Genomic DNA, 17,000 nt, shown 5'->3' on the forward strand with positions numbered 1-17,000 from the left:
ATCGAACTGATACTCAACTAGGTTTGAGCTTTTAGGCCTCTAGAACTAGGTTACTCGCTGACAGCATTTGCGGCCAAAGCTTTTATGATCCCTTGTAATGATCGCAACGCTCTTACACAGACTCGAAAAAGATCTACTGTTTTCTCTAAACTCATTTGTTATCTTTTCACGATTTCCGCGTATATTTGGTCACTTGCCGTTGGCTCTCGCAGAGATCCGGGACCTCTGGGAAATTAGGGTTTTCCTAGTTTCCTAATTTAAACGTAAATGGACAGTGCGAATTTCGGTTCCCACAATAGCTCTTAGGCTACTCAGTCAGAGACTTAACCCGTTTGAGAGAAGTTGCGTAACTTGCGTTCTTGAATCAAAGTGTGTCTCTGGCGTTGAATTTTTTTAAGAAAATGTGAGAATGATAGTATTTATTCAAATTGTAAGTTAGAAAACACAATAAATAGGATGATTGTCATTAGGCCAAGTACACAAAAGCGAGACAAAATCTAATCTATTAAAAGGGAATTACATTTTGTACTTAACTAAGTTTTCTACAAAAATTACTTTCGCCACATGTACTAAACACAGTAGTTTTATAATTTAACAAATCTTGCATAAACTTAATTGTCTTTGTAACGCAAAGATCATTTATTTATTAAAAAAAAACTCTCTCGACGAAAACCTAGCCGTCAGAGGTTTCCCCTTGCTCTCCTCCTCTCTCACCATGGATTTCGGTCAGTCGTCGGAGCCTGACTCTCCAGAACGTCCCGACCAACCCTCATCTCCCGTTAGACCTTCCTCTTCCGACAGATCTTATACCCCTTCAAACTTTTCACCTTCTCCAAATCTTATTTCATCAAAGGAGCTTCAATCTCAAACATTACCATTGTTTTTTCTTCGATTTTCCATCTTCTCTCATCTCCTCTTAGTGTCCTCTTCACCAGAATCATTCCTAAGGCTACATCTAGACCTGAGATTTTCTCAAACTTCACTGTACTCTGTCCCATAAGTTTTTGGCCTTCTATTCTCTCTCCTTTTCAAGCAAAAGGAACTCTTCTCGTGCAATCTCGGTGGATTCGTTGGTGCTTGGTTTTGGGTCTTCCAGTGACCTTATTACAATAGGCAGTTTCTTCTCCTGTGTTTTATCATTTTCAGTTCATATCTATTAGATCTATGCATTTTTGTCCCACAGCCGTCACTACATGTACGAGTTGCTCAACCTCATCACCACCTCATACCGTCCAATTTCATGCGAAACACTAAAAAGACCTAATATAAATTTATTATGATGGACTTGGCTACATTCTTCGTATGCTCAACAACTACAAAAATTAGAACTTTCATAGTTAAACGATGTAAATATCCATCTAATATGTTTTTTTTTTAAATGGGACTTAGCTACGGATTGATACCTAAAACAAAGATTGGTCTCAAATTACAAAAGATTATGTCGAGTATAACATAACATTTTCATCAGATAACTAGATTTAGCCTTTTTTTGGCTCGTCACCGGAACTTGCCTTTTTTATTGGAGTGTGTTTTGGTTGGGTTTTGCTTCTCCTTTTTACGGTGGTGGGCCGGTTTCAATTAGAGTTTAATACTAAATTTCGAGGCTTCCTTTTTTATTGTTTGGTATCTCTAATATTTCCTTTGTGGCTCCGCTGTTTCTTTTTTTCACTAATCTCAGCTCTTCTCCAGTCCCCGTTTCCTTTTCTGGGTCTCCTTGATTGCTCTGTATTTCCTTAAGTCTCATGTATTCTCTTCGAATAATCTCAGAATATTACCTTATTAATGGCAATTATTGCTCATTAAGTGCTGATTTGGCTCCTAAACTCTCTTTACGCTACACCCGTAATTCCATCTCTGGACGTCCGCCACCGCTTTCAATGTCGGACAATCTTCACGAAGCTATTGGGGCCATGAGTATTCGTGATGATGATCCCATCGATTTACCTGACAATCCATGTTTCTCGGTCTTTGAGGAGAACGCCACGAGTCTTCTGGGTCGTCTGCTTAACCCGTCTTGTCAGCCAATGGATGAGATGATAGAGACGATGCCTCGGGTTTGGAGGGTCTACAACAGAGTCAGAGGTATAGCTCTATCTAACGAACGCTTCCAGTTCATGTTCCAAAGGGAGGAGGATTTGGTAACGGTGCTAAACGACAGACCATGGTCCTTTAACCATTGGATGATGCTGTTGGATCGTTGGGTTCCAATTCCTCTGAAAGATTTCCTGACAACAGTGGACGTCTGGGTTCGGATCAGTCGGATACCAATGAATCATTATAGGTTGGAAACGATGGATTTCTTAGCTAGCAAGGTGGGAAAGGTTCTTGAAATTACGTATGACCCGAAGTGATCACAAAAAGAGGCTTTCATAAGAGCTCAAGTGAGATTGGATATCACCCGGCCAGCTTTGGAGAAGAAGGTTCTAAATCTTCCATCAGGGGGGCAAGCCGTGATTGAGTTTGAGTATGAAAAGTTGAGGAAACGTTGCTTTCACTGTCTTCGGTTGACTCATGAGAGACCCAACTGCCCTTACCTTCGGGAGAAAGTGAAACCAGTGTTTAAAGAGGTGGTAGTGTCCTCTAATGGCGGAGCCTCTAACCTGAAAGACCTTGTTGGGACTGTTCCTCCACCAGGACCTGCGGTGCCGCCTGGTTTCTCTCCTATGTTTCCACAATTGGCGGAGGAGGAACGTAATGCGGCATTGTAGTATGTTTCTCATAGTGATCCTACAGAGCGTTAGGCCCGGATCATGCGTGTGCAACAATCTATCATGGATAAGGGTGCAGTAGGAGCTAGGCATATGCCATTGATTTCGCATAATCTTGAGAAGGGTAAAGGCCATGTTTTTGGATATGAGAGACAGAGGAAGATTGGTGGAGACGAATTTTGCTCAAGTAAGTTTATGCCTTTCAAGCTGACTACTGGTCTGGTTGTTAGTTGTGGAGCAGACGATCTCGAGGTGTCCTCATCTTCCTCTCCTGTTGGTCCTACGGTCTTCAGGATTGGTTCATCTACTATTAACCATCCTACCGGGACCAAGAGTGATGGGAAAAGTCGAGGAGACGTCCGCAGAGGTGGAAGAGGTTGAGTCAGACGAAAGCTTGTGTTGTTGGTGATGGTGATGGTCTTGTTGGAACTGATGATGCCCTAAAGAAGTCAGCTTTGGTTATTCATGGTGAAGATACAGTTGCTTCCGCTGGTTTTTCCAAAAGGAAAGCGGTCTCGTGTGTTGGCGATCACTCTACAAAATCTCCAAAAATCAATACAGAAACGGTGGCTTCTGCTTTGAAGCTGCTGCCTCTCCAATGAGTATATTGAGCTGGAACTGTCGAGGAGCTGGAAGCACTGAGACAGTTCGCTACCTCCGGAAGCTACGCAAGATGTATTTTCTGGATTTTTTATTTTTAATGGAGACTAAGCAACGATTTCAGTATATGATGGGTGTGAAGAAAAAATTGGGGTATAATAATTTAGTCACTATGGAGCCTGTTGGCTTGAGTGGTGGCTTGGCGGTTCTGTGGAAGAAAAGTTACAAGGTGAATGTTCTGTTTCGAGATAAGAGAGTGATTGATATAAAAGTGGAGGTGGGTTCTCTCAGCTTTTTCCTGACTTGTGTCTACGGTGACCCTATGGTGGCAAGGAGGAAAGTTGTATGGGACCATTTAGCTAATATAGCAGTAAGGAGAGATGAGGCATGGATTCTTACTGGTGATTTTAACGAATTGATGAGCAATGAGGAAAAATTAGGTGGTGCGGTGAGGAGTAAAGCATCTTTCTGGGATTTCAGGAACATGGCTTCTACTTGCAAAATTCGTGAACTAAGAAGCTCTGGGAACCGGTTGTCTTGCGCAGGTGTTCGAGATAGAGTTTGCGTTCAATGCAGACTGGATAGGAGCTTTGGAAATGATGAGTGGTTTAACTTGTTTCCAAGAGCTCACGTTGAATACCTTAAGATGTGGGCTTCAGATCATCGTCCCTTATTGATTAGTTTCTCTCTAGAGAACGAGGATTCTAGTTGGGGTAGATTCTATTTTGATAAGCGCATGATAGGAAAGGCTGGGTTTGAAGACGCGGTCAGAATAGGCTGGCAAGTAAGCGATAGTTCTGCTGATATTGGTATTTTGGAAAGAATTGCAAGCTGCAGGAAGGAGATGGCAAAATGGAAGAAGTCAGCTGGAGTGAACTCAAGAGATAATATCTCTCGGCTTTCAAACTCCTTGGAGGCAGAGATCGCTCTGTTGGACCCTGATGCCAACAGAATGAAACAGTTGAGGTGTGAACTGTCGATGGCTCTTGGAGAGGAGGAGTTGTTGTGGCGCCAGAAGAGTAGAGAAGAATGGCTTCGTGCTGGTGATTTGAACACGTCCTTCTTCCATAACAGTGTGAAAGGCAGGAAGATTAAGAACATAGTACTTATGCTACTGGATGAGGATGGTGTTGAACATTTTTCGGAAGGGGCTAAAGGTCATATAGCGACAGAGTTCTTTCGTGACCTTTTTATGAGTTCGAATCCTCATGACCTTGATTCACTCTTTGAAGGTTTCCACGAAAGGGTGTCTGAAGAGATGAATATTTCTCTGGTTCGTCAAGTCACAGATGAGAAGATAAAGAGGGCAGCATTTGCGGTTAAAGGCAATAGTGCACCAGGGGAAGATGGTTTAACTGGAGTGTTTTACCAGAAGTTTTGGCACATAGTTGGACCAAAACTTTCAGATGAGATTCATGAATTCTTTCGCTCTTCAGTTCTTCCATCTGGATGGAACCACACGCAGATCAGTCTCCTTCCAAAGGTTTCGAATCCAACCTGCATGAAAGATATGAGGCCTATCAGTCTATGCTCGGTCCAATACAAGATCATCTCTAAAATCTTATCGTAAAGACTGAAGGTTTGCTTGTCGGAGGTGGTATCAGACACACATGGTGCCTTTGTTGGTGGGCGTTTGATCACTGACAATGTGATAATAGCTCATGAGCTGGTACATGGGTTGCGGACTAATGCTTCGATCGCCAAGGACTTTATGGCTGTGAAAACTGATATGTCTAAGGCATACGATCAAGTAGACTGGAGCTTTATGGAGACTTTATTGGAGAAGTTGGGCTTTGATAGGATTTGGATCCGTTGGGTGATGGCTTGCATCTCGACTGTGTCCTATACAGTTCTTCTTAATGGTCGTCCTCACGGGTTCATCAAACCGGAACGTGGAATCCGTCAAGGGGATCCTTTGTCGCCCTTCTTGTTTATCCTCTGTGCGGAAGCCTTAGTTGGGACTCTTAACCAGTCTGAAGCGGCTGGTAAACTTCAAGGTATCAGATTATGCGTTGGTAGTCCTGCGGTCCATCATCTATTATTCGCAGATGACAGTCTCTTGCTTTGTCGAGCTAATGTTGCTGATAGTGAGGAGCTGGTAAAGTGCTTGGAACGGTATGGTGATGCGTCTGGTCAGCTCATTAATCCAGCCAAGTCCTCCATTATCTTTGGAGCACAAGTACCGGAGGAGGTCAAAGATGAGATAAAGGTGGTGTTAGGGATTGAGAAAGAAGGCGGTGAGGGTACTTATTTGGGATTGCCAGAGTGTTTCAAAGGCTCAAAAATTGAGTTACTTAACTTCATCAAAGAGAGGTTACAGGCGCGGCTACTTGGGTGGTTTTCAAAGGCTCTATCTCAAGGCGGGAAAGAAGTTTTGATCAAATCTATTTGTATGGCTTTGCCTATTTACGCAATGTCTGTCTTCAGGTTACCGAATACTTTATGTGAGAAGCTCACTAGTGTCATGTGTGAATTCTGGTGGAGTAGTAGAGAATTAAGGCGTAGGATATCATGGGTTTCCTGGCAGAATCTGTGTAAAAGTAAAGAGGAGGGTGGCCTTGGGTTCCATGATATAGAAACATTTAATCAAGCCCTTTTGGCTAAACAAGCTTGGCGGGTGTGGTCTAGACCAGACTCTCTTGTCTCTAGAGTCTTGAAGAGTAGGTATTTCAAAAACGGTTCCTTTCTGGAGTGTGGTCTGGGATCACGTCCCTCATATGCGTGGCGAAGCCTTCTTCATGGGCGTGAACTCTTGAAAGAGGGGATGGTTAGAGAGATAGGAAATGGCAGAGACACGAATGTGTGGGCAGAGAAGTGGATTATGGATAAAGTTCCAAAATATCCCTTGTATAGAGATGATAGTACCATAAACCTCACGCTGACGGTTGCTGATCTTTTGTTACCAGGATCTTCCTCGTGGAATGAGGCTCTAGTGCGTCGCACTTTCATTTCTACTGATGTTGAGATTATTCTAAAGATCAGGCCTAACTTACAGAAGCAAGACAGTCTTAAATGGGGACTTACTAGAAATGGATGCTATTCTTCTCAGAGTGGATATAGATTCTTGGATACCATGCGCATTCTCAATGGTTTGCAACAAGGTCTTCCTCCGGTGGAGAAACAAGTGTGGAAGAAAATATGGAAAATTGGAGCTCCTAGGAAGATTAAGCAATTCTTATGGAGAGCTTTATCTGGTGCCCTTCCAGTGAAGGAAAGGCTTAGGTCCCGAGGTATTCATTTAGACACGACATGTTCTGTTTGTTCTAATACGGCTGAAACTGTTTGTCATGCCTTATTTACTTGCCCTCGGGCTCAAGAGGTATGAGTCAAGTCTAATATAAGACTACCTACTAGAGGTTTTTCCAGAAAATCTGTTTTCTTGAACCTGCATCATCTGGCTGTCTCTAATGGTGGTTCTCGGAACACTGCGCTTAATGGTACTTTCCCATGGATTATTTGGGAAATTTGGAAGGCAAGAAATGCTCTTGAGTATGAAAAGAAACAAACAGGTTCAGAAACGGTGCTTAGTATGGCTATTGAAGCTGCGGAGGAATGGAGACATGCTAACATTAGAGACCCTTCAACGTCATCAGAGCCACCTGTGTCATCGTTCGAAAATAGGTCCAGTCAGAGTTGGCAACCTCCACCTTCTGGAGTCCTTAAGTGTAATATTGGTGTGTCGTGGAACGAAGCTCAGTCTATTAGTGGTGCGTCTTGGCTTCTACGTGACCACAATGGAGCCATTCTTTTGCACAGTCGTCGTGCTTTTTCTGGGGTTTCCTCGCACATGGAAGCTGATTTGTTGGGTTTTCATTTTGCAGTTGAAAGTATGAGATCAACTCATCAGCGGAATATTATCTTTGAATCTCATTACACCCTTGCCCATGATGCGCTACTCAACCCTTCAATGTTTCCGAGATTGCGCTTGGTGATAAATGAGGTTTTATCGTTCCTTCCTTGTCTACAAACCTGGCAAATGACTTATGCATGTGAAGCACAGAATCGTCCTGCAACAAAGATAGCTGAAAGTGTGGTTTGTGACAGGAGATTCTCCTCTTATATTGCGAGAGGTGGGCCTAGTTGGCTACTAGCACATTTGAATGCTGAAGCGGTGAGTAACTGAAGTCGCAGGGTGGAGTTTGGTCGTTTATCAAGGGTTCTATACCTTTGCATCCTCTCCATTATGCTTTTGACTCTTTCCTGGATGGGCATCTACTGATTGCCTACTTCATTTTGTTCTTTTATCCCTGTGTTGTGTCATATTTTTCTCGTTTTCTCTAATTTTCTTAAAAGTGCTCCTCCTACCTGTGTGGGAATTTACTTGATACAATCGGTTATGTGCTTTCAATAGAAATAAAAGTCCAGTGTTAAAAAAAAAGATTGATCTTTTTTTCTTTCTTAAATCCACTTATAGATCTCATAGATCAATAAGTTTTCAGGCCAGTGACATGTTTAGAATATAACAGAGAGACTTTCAAATTCAATAGATATAATATAAGATTAAAAGATTCCATTTGAGCATTTCCTTGAGCATTCCAGTACCATCTGAAAGTTTTCACTGTCAGCCATTTTCTACTTTCTGCAAACAAACAATAAACATACACACCGATTTGACATAAACAAGAATAAATTAAAAGCAATCAAATGATCTTTTTATCATATTATATGCTAACAAACCAGTGAGAATATATATCTCTCTGTCAACAAAAAAATCAAATTTGTATAAATAATAATAAATATGTTTTATATATTTTTCACGTTTTGATTGATTTTCTTGTATAAAACGTAATTAGAAAAATAGACATTTGCAAATTAATATTTTCAAACAATAATACATTTGCTTAAAGAAAGATGTTTTTCTGATTATTTATGCAAAAACACTAATTTAGAAGATTTATAAACAAATATAACACATGAATGACCTAAATACAATAACAATGTTATGTAACCATATGTTATATAAAAATATGGAAAATGTATTTTATATCTATATATTAAATATATATAAATTATAAATTTTATAAAAAAATAAATCCGCGCGGACGCGCGGATCAAAAGCTAATAATTATTATCACATTAAATTACGCCAGAATATTCTAACAGAATATGAAAATATATCTCTTTTGGTTCTTGTAACAATTTTCCTTAGGCCTGGACATAAAATCAATAATCCGAAATCCGAACCGAACTCGAACCGAAAAACTCGATTCGTACCCGGTCTGAAATGTAAAAAATACCCGAATGGATCTCGTAAGGTGGTACAAAACATATCCGAACCCGAAGTGTTATTAACCGAACCCGAACGGGTAATCCGAACGGGTAACCCAAAAACCCGAAAAAACCAAAAATCCGAAAAGATATCCAAAGAAACCGGTTTAAATGTCCAAACTAATATACAATGTAATTATATGAAACATGAATATATACTTCAAATATTCAATTTCATATTTATTTTTATATGGTATCTAACAATAAGTATTTAAAATTTAAATAACTACTTTAAATACTTAATTATATATAAATAAGTATATATTTCTTATGTTTTGCTTTTAAATTTTAGATTTTATTTCGGGTATATCCGAACCGATCCGATATAACCCGAATTCGAATGATATATGGTTACTTTATGGGTTCTATGATGTGATACAAAACCGATCCGAACCCGATGTGTTATATCCGAACCCGATCCGTACTTGCAAATTTACTAGAATGAGATTTAGGAGGTGTTATAAAAAAGAACCGAAATCCGAAAAACCCGAAGCGGACGCCAACGGGTACCCGAACGCCCAGGACTAATTTTCCTATGGGCTAGAATTTTGATCCAATTGTAGTTGACAAAAAAAAGGAAACATTTTGGAATGTTACGCAAGGAAAAAGTAAATGCATAGATCCAAAATTCAACGGCTGAGATTTCTTATGACTGTAAAACTGTAAAAGAGTTTTTTTTTTTTTTTTAAAGTAAAAAGGAGAGAAACGTTCCACTTCACTCGGTGGTTGGGCCAAGGTGAAAAAGAGAGGAGCCACACGTGTCACTGTCTCGTTTAGCTTGAGCAAACTTCTTTGCGTCGATCATACTCTCTCTCTCCGAAACAGCTATATATCATCATCACTCTCGTCTTTCTTCTCAACCTCTCCAGTCACTAATCGAAATCTGATCTTCTTCTTCTTCACCTCAAAGAAGGGATATGGTGTTCAAGGTCTCTCTCGTCTCAACCTCCCCTATCGATGGCCAGAAACCTGGCACCTCTGGTCTCCGTAAGAAGGTTCGTCCATCCAAAATCTTCGATCTGGATCCGATCCTCCTGACTAGATTTTAACAGAGATTAGCATTTCGTTTTAGATTTGAATTTTTTTTTCCGCAATCCGATTTAGATTTGATCTGTGCATTGATCCCATATGATTTATGAAGATAGCTGAATGATTGTCAAAAGCTTGCGTAAATCTTTAGGATTGGTTTTCTGAAAATTGTTTATTTGGATCAAACGTGGAAAGTATGTTTAAATATGAATCGATGAGGCTGGGTTTTCAGATCTTTAATTGATCTTTTGGATGGATAAGCAAAGCCATCGTCAAAGCTTTTAGCATCTTTTTGGTATCTCTGATTGTCTAACTGTTGTTTGTAGGTGAAAGTGTTCAAGCAACCCAATTACCTACAGAACTTTGTCCAATCAACTTTTAATGCTCTTACTCCAGCGAAAGTCAAAGGTTAGATTTTTTTTTTTCTAATTTGAGTGGCTGCTTGTAACGTAGCTAGATATCTGCTCATTTCAATGAGTATTCGTTTTAATGTACAGGTGCCACACTAGTGGTTTCTGGTGATGGCCGTTATTACTCAAATGATGCTGTTCAGGTTCATTACTCGTCTTCCAAATTTTGGTTGTATGTTGTCGGTGGGATATATTTATTTGTGTATTGATGTTCCTGTATTTACAATACTTTTTGAAGGAACTCACGTGTTACGTTGCTACTTGCCATTGGATAGTGAACCTTAATTTATCAACAAAAACGATATCTTTGTGTCTATCTACAAATTTGCATTAGAATGAACTAGAGAGCGTAGGTGCAATGCTTCTGTTTGTCTTGGAAGATTATCTCTGAAATTTGCTTGGAGGCTTTTTCTTTCTTTTTGACATGTTCCTGTTAAAATCCTGTTCCTGCTATTCCAGATTATTCATACAAATTGATTTCCTATCTGAACAGATCATTATTAAGATGGCAGCAGCTAACGGTGTGCGACGTGTGTGGGTTGGTAAAAACACTCTCTTATCAACTCCTGCCGTATCGGCTGTGATTCGTGAAAGATCAGGAGCTGATGTGAGATTTCTTTCTCTGATCTCATTTTTATAGTGATCTTTGGATTTATTTTTTTCATTGTTTTGCCTGAGCGAAAAATGAAATGATGGTGATGAGACACTAACCTCAGTCCCCGGTTACAGGGATCGAAAGCAACGGGAGGATTTATTTTAACAGCAAGTCACAATCCTGGTGGCCCTACTGAGGTCCGTCCTGTTCTTGTTCTGTATCTTTTGTCAGCTGCCCCTTTCAGTTGAGATAAGACTAATAGTTGATTCCGGGATACAGGATTTTGGAATCAAATACAATATGGGAAACGGGGGACCTGCTCCTGAATCAATCACTGATAAGATTTACGAGAACACTAAGACGATCAAGGAGTACCCAATAGCAGAAGATCTACCCATTGTAACTAACATTCTGAAGAATCCGCTTACTTAGACAACATTTATTCCATCAACTGTTTTTTCATTGAATCGTAACTGTGATTAACTGAAACAGGTTGATATATCTGCCATTGGCGTATCCAGTTTTGAAGGACCTGGAGGAAAGTTTGATGTTGAAGTTTTTGATTCCGCGGATGACTACGTTAAACTAATGAAGTGAGTGCTTCCTAAATTTGAGAGCATGATTCCCTCTGTGGTCTATGTGCAATCTCTGTGATCTTTCTAAAAATATTTTCTCACTCCTTTAAGGTCCATCTTCGACTTTGAATCCATCCGGAAGTTGCTTTCATCTCCAAAGTTTTCATTCTGGTATGTAGCTTGAACTGGTTCCTTAACCTTTTCTACTGGAGTTAACTTCAGTATAATATTTTCCATCGCTCTAATGTTATATTTTACCCTGTTCTGTGAAGCTATGATGCAATGCATGGAGTTGCTGGAGCCTATGCCCATCGGATCTTTGTCGAAGAACTCGGTTCGCAAGAAAGTTCTCTATTGAACTGCGTACCCAAGGTTTTATTTTTGTCCAACCAATAAATGCTATTCTTAAAATGTTTGCAAATACATCTACAGCCTCATATTTACCGCTATACAACATTTTGTAGGAGGACTTTGGTGGAGGTCATCCCGATCCCAATCTGACCTATGCTAAGGAGCTTGTGGCACGAATGGGATTAGGTAAATCTGACACCGGAGTTGAACCTCCAGAGTTTGGTGCTGCTGCTGATGGTGATGCAGACCGTAACATGATCCTTGGTAAAAGGTAGCTTGCTAATGCTCTTTTTAAGTTAGATACATACATGGAACGGTTATATCAAGTAGTGTTGAACTTTAAGCATCTCTCCTCTTTTGCAGGTTCTTTGTAACTCCATCTGATTCGGTTGCTATAATTGCTGCAAATGCTGTTGGGGCCATACCTTACTTCAGCACTGGTTTGAAAGGTGTTGCAAGGTATTTATACACTCGGAAGCTTTCTTTAGTTTTTGCAGAATTCTGTGTATATAGCGCTTTTATTACTTACTTTTGGCTCAATTGTTAACTTCCGTTTCTTATTGTAGGAGCATGCCGACCTCAGCAGCTCTTGATGTCGTTGCAAAGAGCTTGAATTTGAAGTTCTTTGAGGTACATGTCACCGTGCAACTTCCATCCAGATCATTTTCCTCCTAACTCCATCAATCATCAATTCACGCCTCTTATAAAATCGAATATCAGGTTCCAACAGGCTGGAAGTTTTTTGGTAATCTGATGGATGCTGGAATGTGTTCTGTTTGTGGGGAAGAAAGTTTTGGAACTGGTTAGTTTCTCATTTCACACTCACGCATCTGGTATTAACTTAACAACAACAGATACAGTTCTGAAAGATTTGATATTTTTACAGGGTCGGATCATATCCGTGAGAAAGATGGGATTTGGGCAGTTCTTGCGTGGCTGTCTATACTTGCTCACAAGAACAAGGAAACTCTTGATGGTGACGCTGAATTGGTGACGGTTGAAGACATTGTCCGCAAACACTGGGCTACCTATGGCCGTCACTATTACACTCGTTACGACTATGAGGTAAAAAGTTGCCAAGTTTGGTGATTGTAATATGCGGAACAACAAGCAAGCACCCTTTTGTGATATCTTGAAATTCTTGTCTCCCAAAAGAATGTAGATGCAGGTAAAGCTAAGGAACTGATGGAGCATTTGGTCAAATTGCAATCTTCAATCCCTGAAGTCAACAAGTACACACACTTCCACTTCTCTGAAATCCCTTTCACTCAGCAGTTTGGTACTCTGTTTTCATGACATCTTCCTCTGTCGATTTTATTCAGGATGGTGAAAGGAATTCGCTCGGACGTGTCGAATGTATCCAGTGCCGATGAATTCGAGTACAAAGATCCAGTTGATGGCTCCATCTCCAAGCACCAGGGAATCCGTTACCTGTTTGAAGATGGATCACGACTTGTAAGTCACACTTACTTCTTCGTTCTTTTATGAGCCTTTAGGCATATCAGCTAAAGCAAAGTGATAGAGATATACAACAAAGCATGTGGATACTGTATTAAACATGAAAATCAAAAAAGTAAGTAATCCTCTCTTCTATATAGGTTTTCCGTCTGTCTGGAACTGGCTCGGAAGGAGCAACCATCCGACTCTACATTGAACAGTACGAGAAGGATGCTTCTAAAACCGGACGAGAGTCCCATGAAGCTCTGTCTCCTCTGGTCAGATGTTTAAGAAAACCCTTCAAAACTACTAATACTTAAAAAAGAGTAAGGTTTCATCAAATACTAAATTGTTGTTTGATTTGTGTGATTCACAGGTGGACGTAGCTCTGAAACTGTCCAAGATGGAGGAGTTCACGGGCCGATCAGCCCCCACCGTCATAACATAAAAAGGCGGGTCAAGTTCAACGGTCTCAAATCATACACTTCTTTGGGACGCTTTGTTTCTTCTCATTTAAATGAAACTATGAATAATTAAGAGTCTCGGGGAGGCTTTCATATTTCATGAGTTATCGTGAAGCTTATACTTGGATTTGTCTTTCTCGGTTTTGTTATTTTACATGTATTACGTACATGATTAAGATTTGTTATTGCAGTTCAATGATTTTGCAAGTTCCGTATCTTAACATCTAACAACTTTATTGATAACTCAACGTGTTAAGATTGGTTATGCTTTAAGCTTCTTTATATGGATGCGATCCACTGACAAAAATCTCATAGTTTTATTTAATAAAATAATATTATTGTAACCAAGAGGAATAAATCCATACAAGTATACAACACAATCTAAATCGTTCAATTGGTTATCTAGAATGGTGGTTGACCAGCGTCTCTGCATGCTTTTATTATACCACAATCTATGGACAACCCCATTTGTACTTTCAAGTTTCAAATAGCAAAAAAATATAAGGAGAGACGTCGATCTTAAAGTCGAGAGGGAGTAAAGGATCTGAAAGAGAAGACGAATCATTCAAAACATATCTGAGTTGCTTTCGTAATGAATATAGAAAAATTGAATAAGGAAACCTTACGATTGGTAGAGTCGTACAAAACCCGAATTCTCCTACCGGACCTTCCATATTTAGAATGCAGCTTCTGCCACCTTTCGACTCCACTTAAGGACACCATCCATTTTATTTCCTTTTGAGTATATCTTTCTTACGATCCATTTTCTCTTTTTTTTTTTTTTTTTAAGTATCAAATATAGATAATTAAATTATCCAATATTTCAGAATTCAGAGCCAAATTACTCAAACATTCTCAGATACGACTTGAAAATAATTGAGTGGACGTGCATACACATGACCATGATAAAGAAAACTGGACTACAGTCAGTACAAATCTGTTATATGATCCACATGAAAACGAAACATAGTGACCATATACAGCAATTACATAGCGATTGCTCTCTACAAAGATTTAATAGTACTTTTCACGATAAAAAGCAATGCATATGAAAAGGCTAGCTAGTGAGAGTCTGAGAGAGTTAACATATTTTCTTGATAAGTCCAAAAGAAAACACCAAACTCATCTAACGAACTACCACTACCACCACCCGCACTACTGTCTATCACATTCATAAACACACGATAAGCAACACACAAAGCCTTTTGTCTCAAAGCCGCTTCTTATCATTAATCATATAAAAAGTAAATTTCGTCGGTTTCTACGTAACAAACCATTCGACCTGACTGAAGACAAACTCCCGCTCCCAATAGTACCTTCCTGATCTATCATCTCTATATACGTGCGTCATGTCGGTAAATATAGTTTTCGGTATATATGATCTATTTTCTCTTAAAATAGCATATTTTATAGTCACTTTTCTGGTTCCTAGACAAAACTTTCGTAATATCTATGTAAAAATTGTAGTTCATTCACTTTCGTTTTCAACAATCTCCTTCGTATTTAAAATCGATTTGGATATCTTTGAATATACCACCCAATCTTTGACAAGTTACGTAAATAAACTCTTTGTACAAAAAAATATGATGGACGACCAAACAACAAGTTCTACCGCCATCTATCACTTTTGTATTTTAATTAGGGACAGATTATTTCCATTAGTGTGTCGTTTTTCTTTTCTTGTGCACGTATGACCATAATTAGATATGAAATGTGACATAATCATTGGACTATAACTGTCTTCCATTGGCACTAAATGTTCGTAAGCTGTGTACCTAATGTAGAATCATCATCTAATTTCCACGCTTATGTGATATGTTGTGAATAAACAACAAACGCCAACTAACTTTCAATAAAGCAATCGAACTTAAGAGCAAAACGCTATTAAACCAAATATATTTTTTAAGGTTTTTATTGATCAGGTAAATGAAAAAAAGATTTATAATCCTTCAGACATATATTAATATATAGTAGTCTTAAAACTCGATTTTTTTTTTCATTTTAGGAAGCATTCTTATTCTAGTAAAGGTAATTTTTCTAATTATAAAAAGTATACCGTACCGCGGAAAACCCTCGATCCCTGCAGCCTCAAGATGTTGATTTTGATTGCGAGTAAGAGATTTAAGACACTTCCAAAATTAACACGATAGAACTTTGAATTTCTAAATGCTTAACACTACAGAAAGGCATTTCATCGACTTTAGTTATTTTTGTTACAAAAATGTATGTATGTTATATACCTATATATACATACTTTCTTTTTATTCTTTTTACTGTCAACAATGTATGTTAGAATTTAAAAACTTGTCATATTTATATGACTTCCATAGTTTCTTTTGGAGTTAAACGCATGACTAATTGTTATGATTTAGCTACGTGACAGAAAATTGCAGATCAAAGTGTCGTTTTTATAGACCTAAACACATTAATTAAAGGATAAAGTAAGAAAACTTGTAACAACGAGGAAACAAATGATTTCCACAAAAGACGGATTGAATCAACTTTCGAATACTTTAATTTGGTCAAGCTCACACGAAACTCATGTGAGTGATCAGAGTCTGAAAGCCTTCGACCTCTGATTTGGATATGTACTTAAAACACTTTCTGAGAAACACCCTAACGCTTGGTTGGTGGATTTCACATCATAACAATTTTAGATTTTTTATTGGTGATATGTGGTTTTGTGGTTGGAGAAGCAGAGTTCTAATAACTTTATTTCATCATTATTCACGCAAAATTGTATTGTACCAGTATAGGCATTCTCTTAGAAAATACAAATATATAATTTAATATGCAATTTAATGGTGTAACGAACACACGAAAATTTAGCTTTTTTAGAAGTTAACAAATCATGTTATATACAATAGTCAAAACTTTGCTAATTATCATATAGTTTCACATCATTTTCCAATACTTTTATACTTATTACGCTAAATTTTTGTAGGAATTTTTTGATTATTTAGGTTGCATCTCATTTTTAATATAGAATTTCTAAACCGTTTTTTTTCCTTCTTTTCATCATCTTTTCTAACCATTCATCTTTACAGTCTCTTATTATATATGACTAGATTTTTTACTCGCGCTACGCGCGAGTCTGCTTTAATAATTTAATTTAATTTTACAATATTTTTTAAGAAAAAGATGAATTTCGCAAAAATATTTTTATTAATATTATTAAAATATTATTTGATTTCCTATTTACATTGTTTTTATAAATTTGTTATTTTTGAACTTAGCTGTTTATTTGTTTGTATTATAAAAGTAAAATTACTGTTATTAAAGTATTTATAGTTTCTTATAAGTACATAATTTTAATATCACATAGATTTCTCAGTACATATACACTACTATACTATGCTATACACTACTATGAATACTTTATTAATAATTAGTTTTATTTTTTAATAATATTAAGATAATATAATAGAAAATTGTTTTATATACATTTTTCTATGAAATTTATTTAAAGTGTGCTTTATTATTTTTCATAGTTAAGTTTTTATACAATTTTACCATTTAAATAACTAATATTTAGATATCAGTTTGTTTGTATACGTAAATGT

At 38.1% G+C, this 17,000-nt stretch overlaps 2 protein-coding genes across 2 annotated transcripts; both read left to right on the plus strand.

The window, feature by feature from the left end:
- Positions 1 to 1,877: 1,877 nt before the first annotated feature.
- Positions 1,878 to 2,708, plus strand: LOC106344543 (uncharacterized protein At4g02000-like). The gene is made up of 2 exons (XM_013783906.1): positions 1,878 to 2,321; positions 2,364 to 2,708. Exons 1-2 carry the CDS (start codon positions 1,878 to 1,880, stop codon positions 2,706 to 2,708), a joined length of 789 nt encoding a protein of 262 aa, XP_013639360.1.
- Positions 2,709 to 9,312: 6,604 nt separating this feature from the next.
- Positions 9,313 to 13,651, plus strand: LOC106295842 (probable phosphoglucomutase, cytoplasmic 1). The gene is made up of 18 exons (XM_013731835.1): positions 9,313 to 9,571; positions 9,932 to 10,013; positions 10,103 to 10,158; positions 10,509 to 10,622; positions 10,745 to 10,807; positions 10,890 to 11,009; positions 11,103 to 11,203; positions 11,297 to 11,356; positions 11,458 to 11,557; positions 11,650 to 11,807; positions 11,900 to 11,995; positions 12,103 to 12,166; positions 12,257 to 12,338; positions 12,423 to 12,601; positions 12,692 to 12,768; positions 12,859 to 12,991; positions 13,135 to 13,251; positions 13,350 to 13,651. Exons 1-18 carry the CDS (start codon positions 9,494 to 9,496, stop codon positions 13,419 to 13,421), a joined length of 1,752 nt encoding a protein of 583 aa, XP_013587289.1. The 5' UTR covers positions 9,313 to 9,493; the 3' UTR covers positions 13,422 to 13,651.
- Positions 13,652 to 17,000: the final 3,349 nt, after the last annotated feature.

Source organism: Brassica oleracea, chromosome C5 (genome assembly GCF_000695525.1).
Source record: "Brassica oleracea var. oleracea cultivar TO1000 chromosome C5, BOL, whole genome shotgun sequence".
In the NCBI taxonomy this organism is placed as follows: domain Eukaryota; kingdom Viridiplantae; phylum Streptophyta; class Magnoliopsida; order Brassicales; family Brassicaceae; genus Brassica; species Brassica oleracea.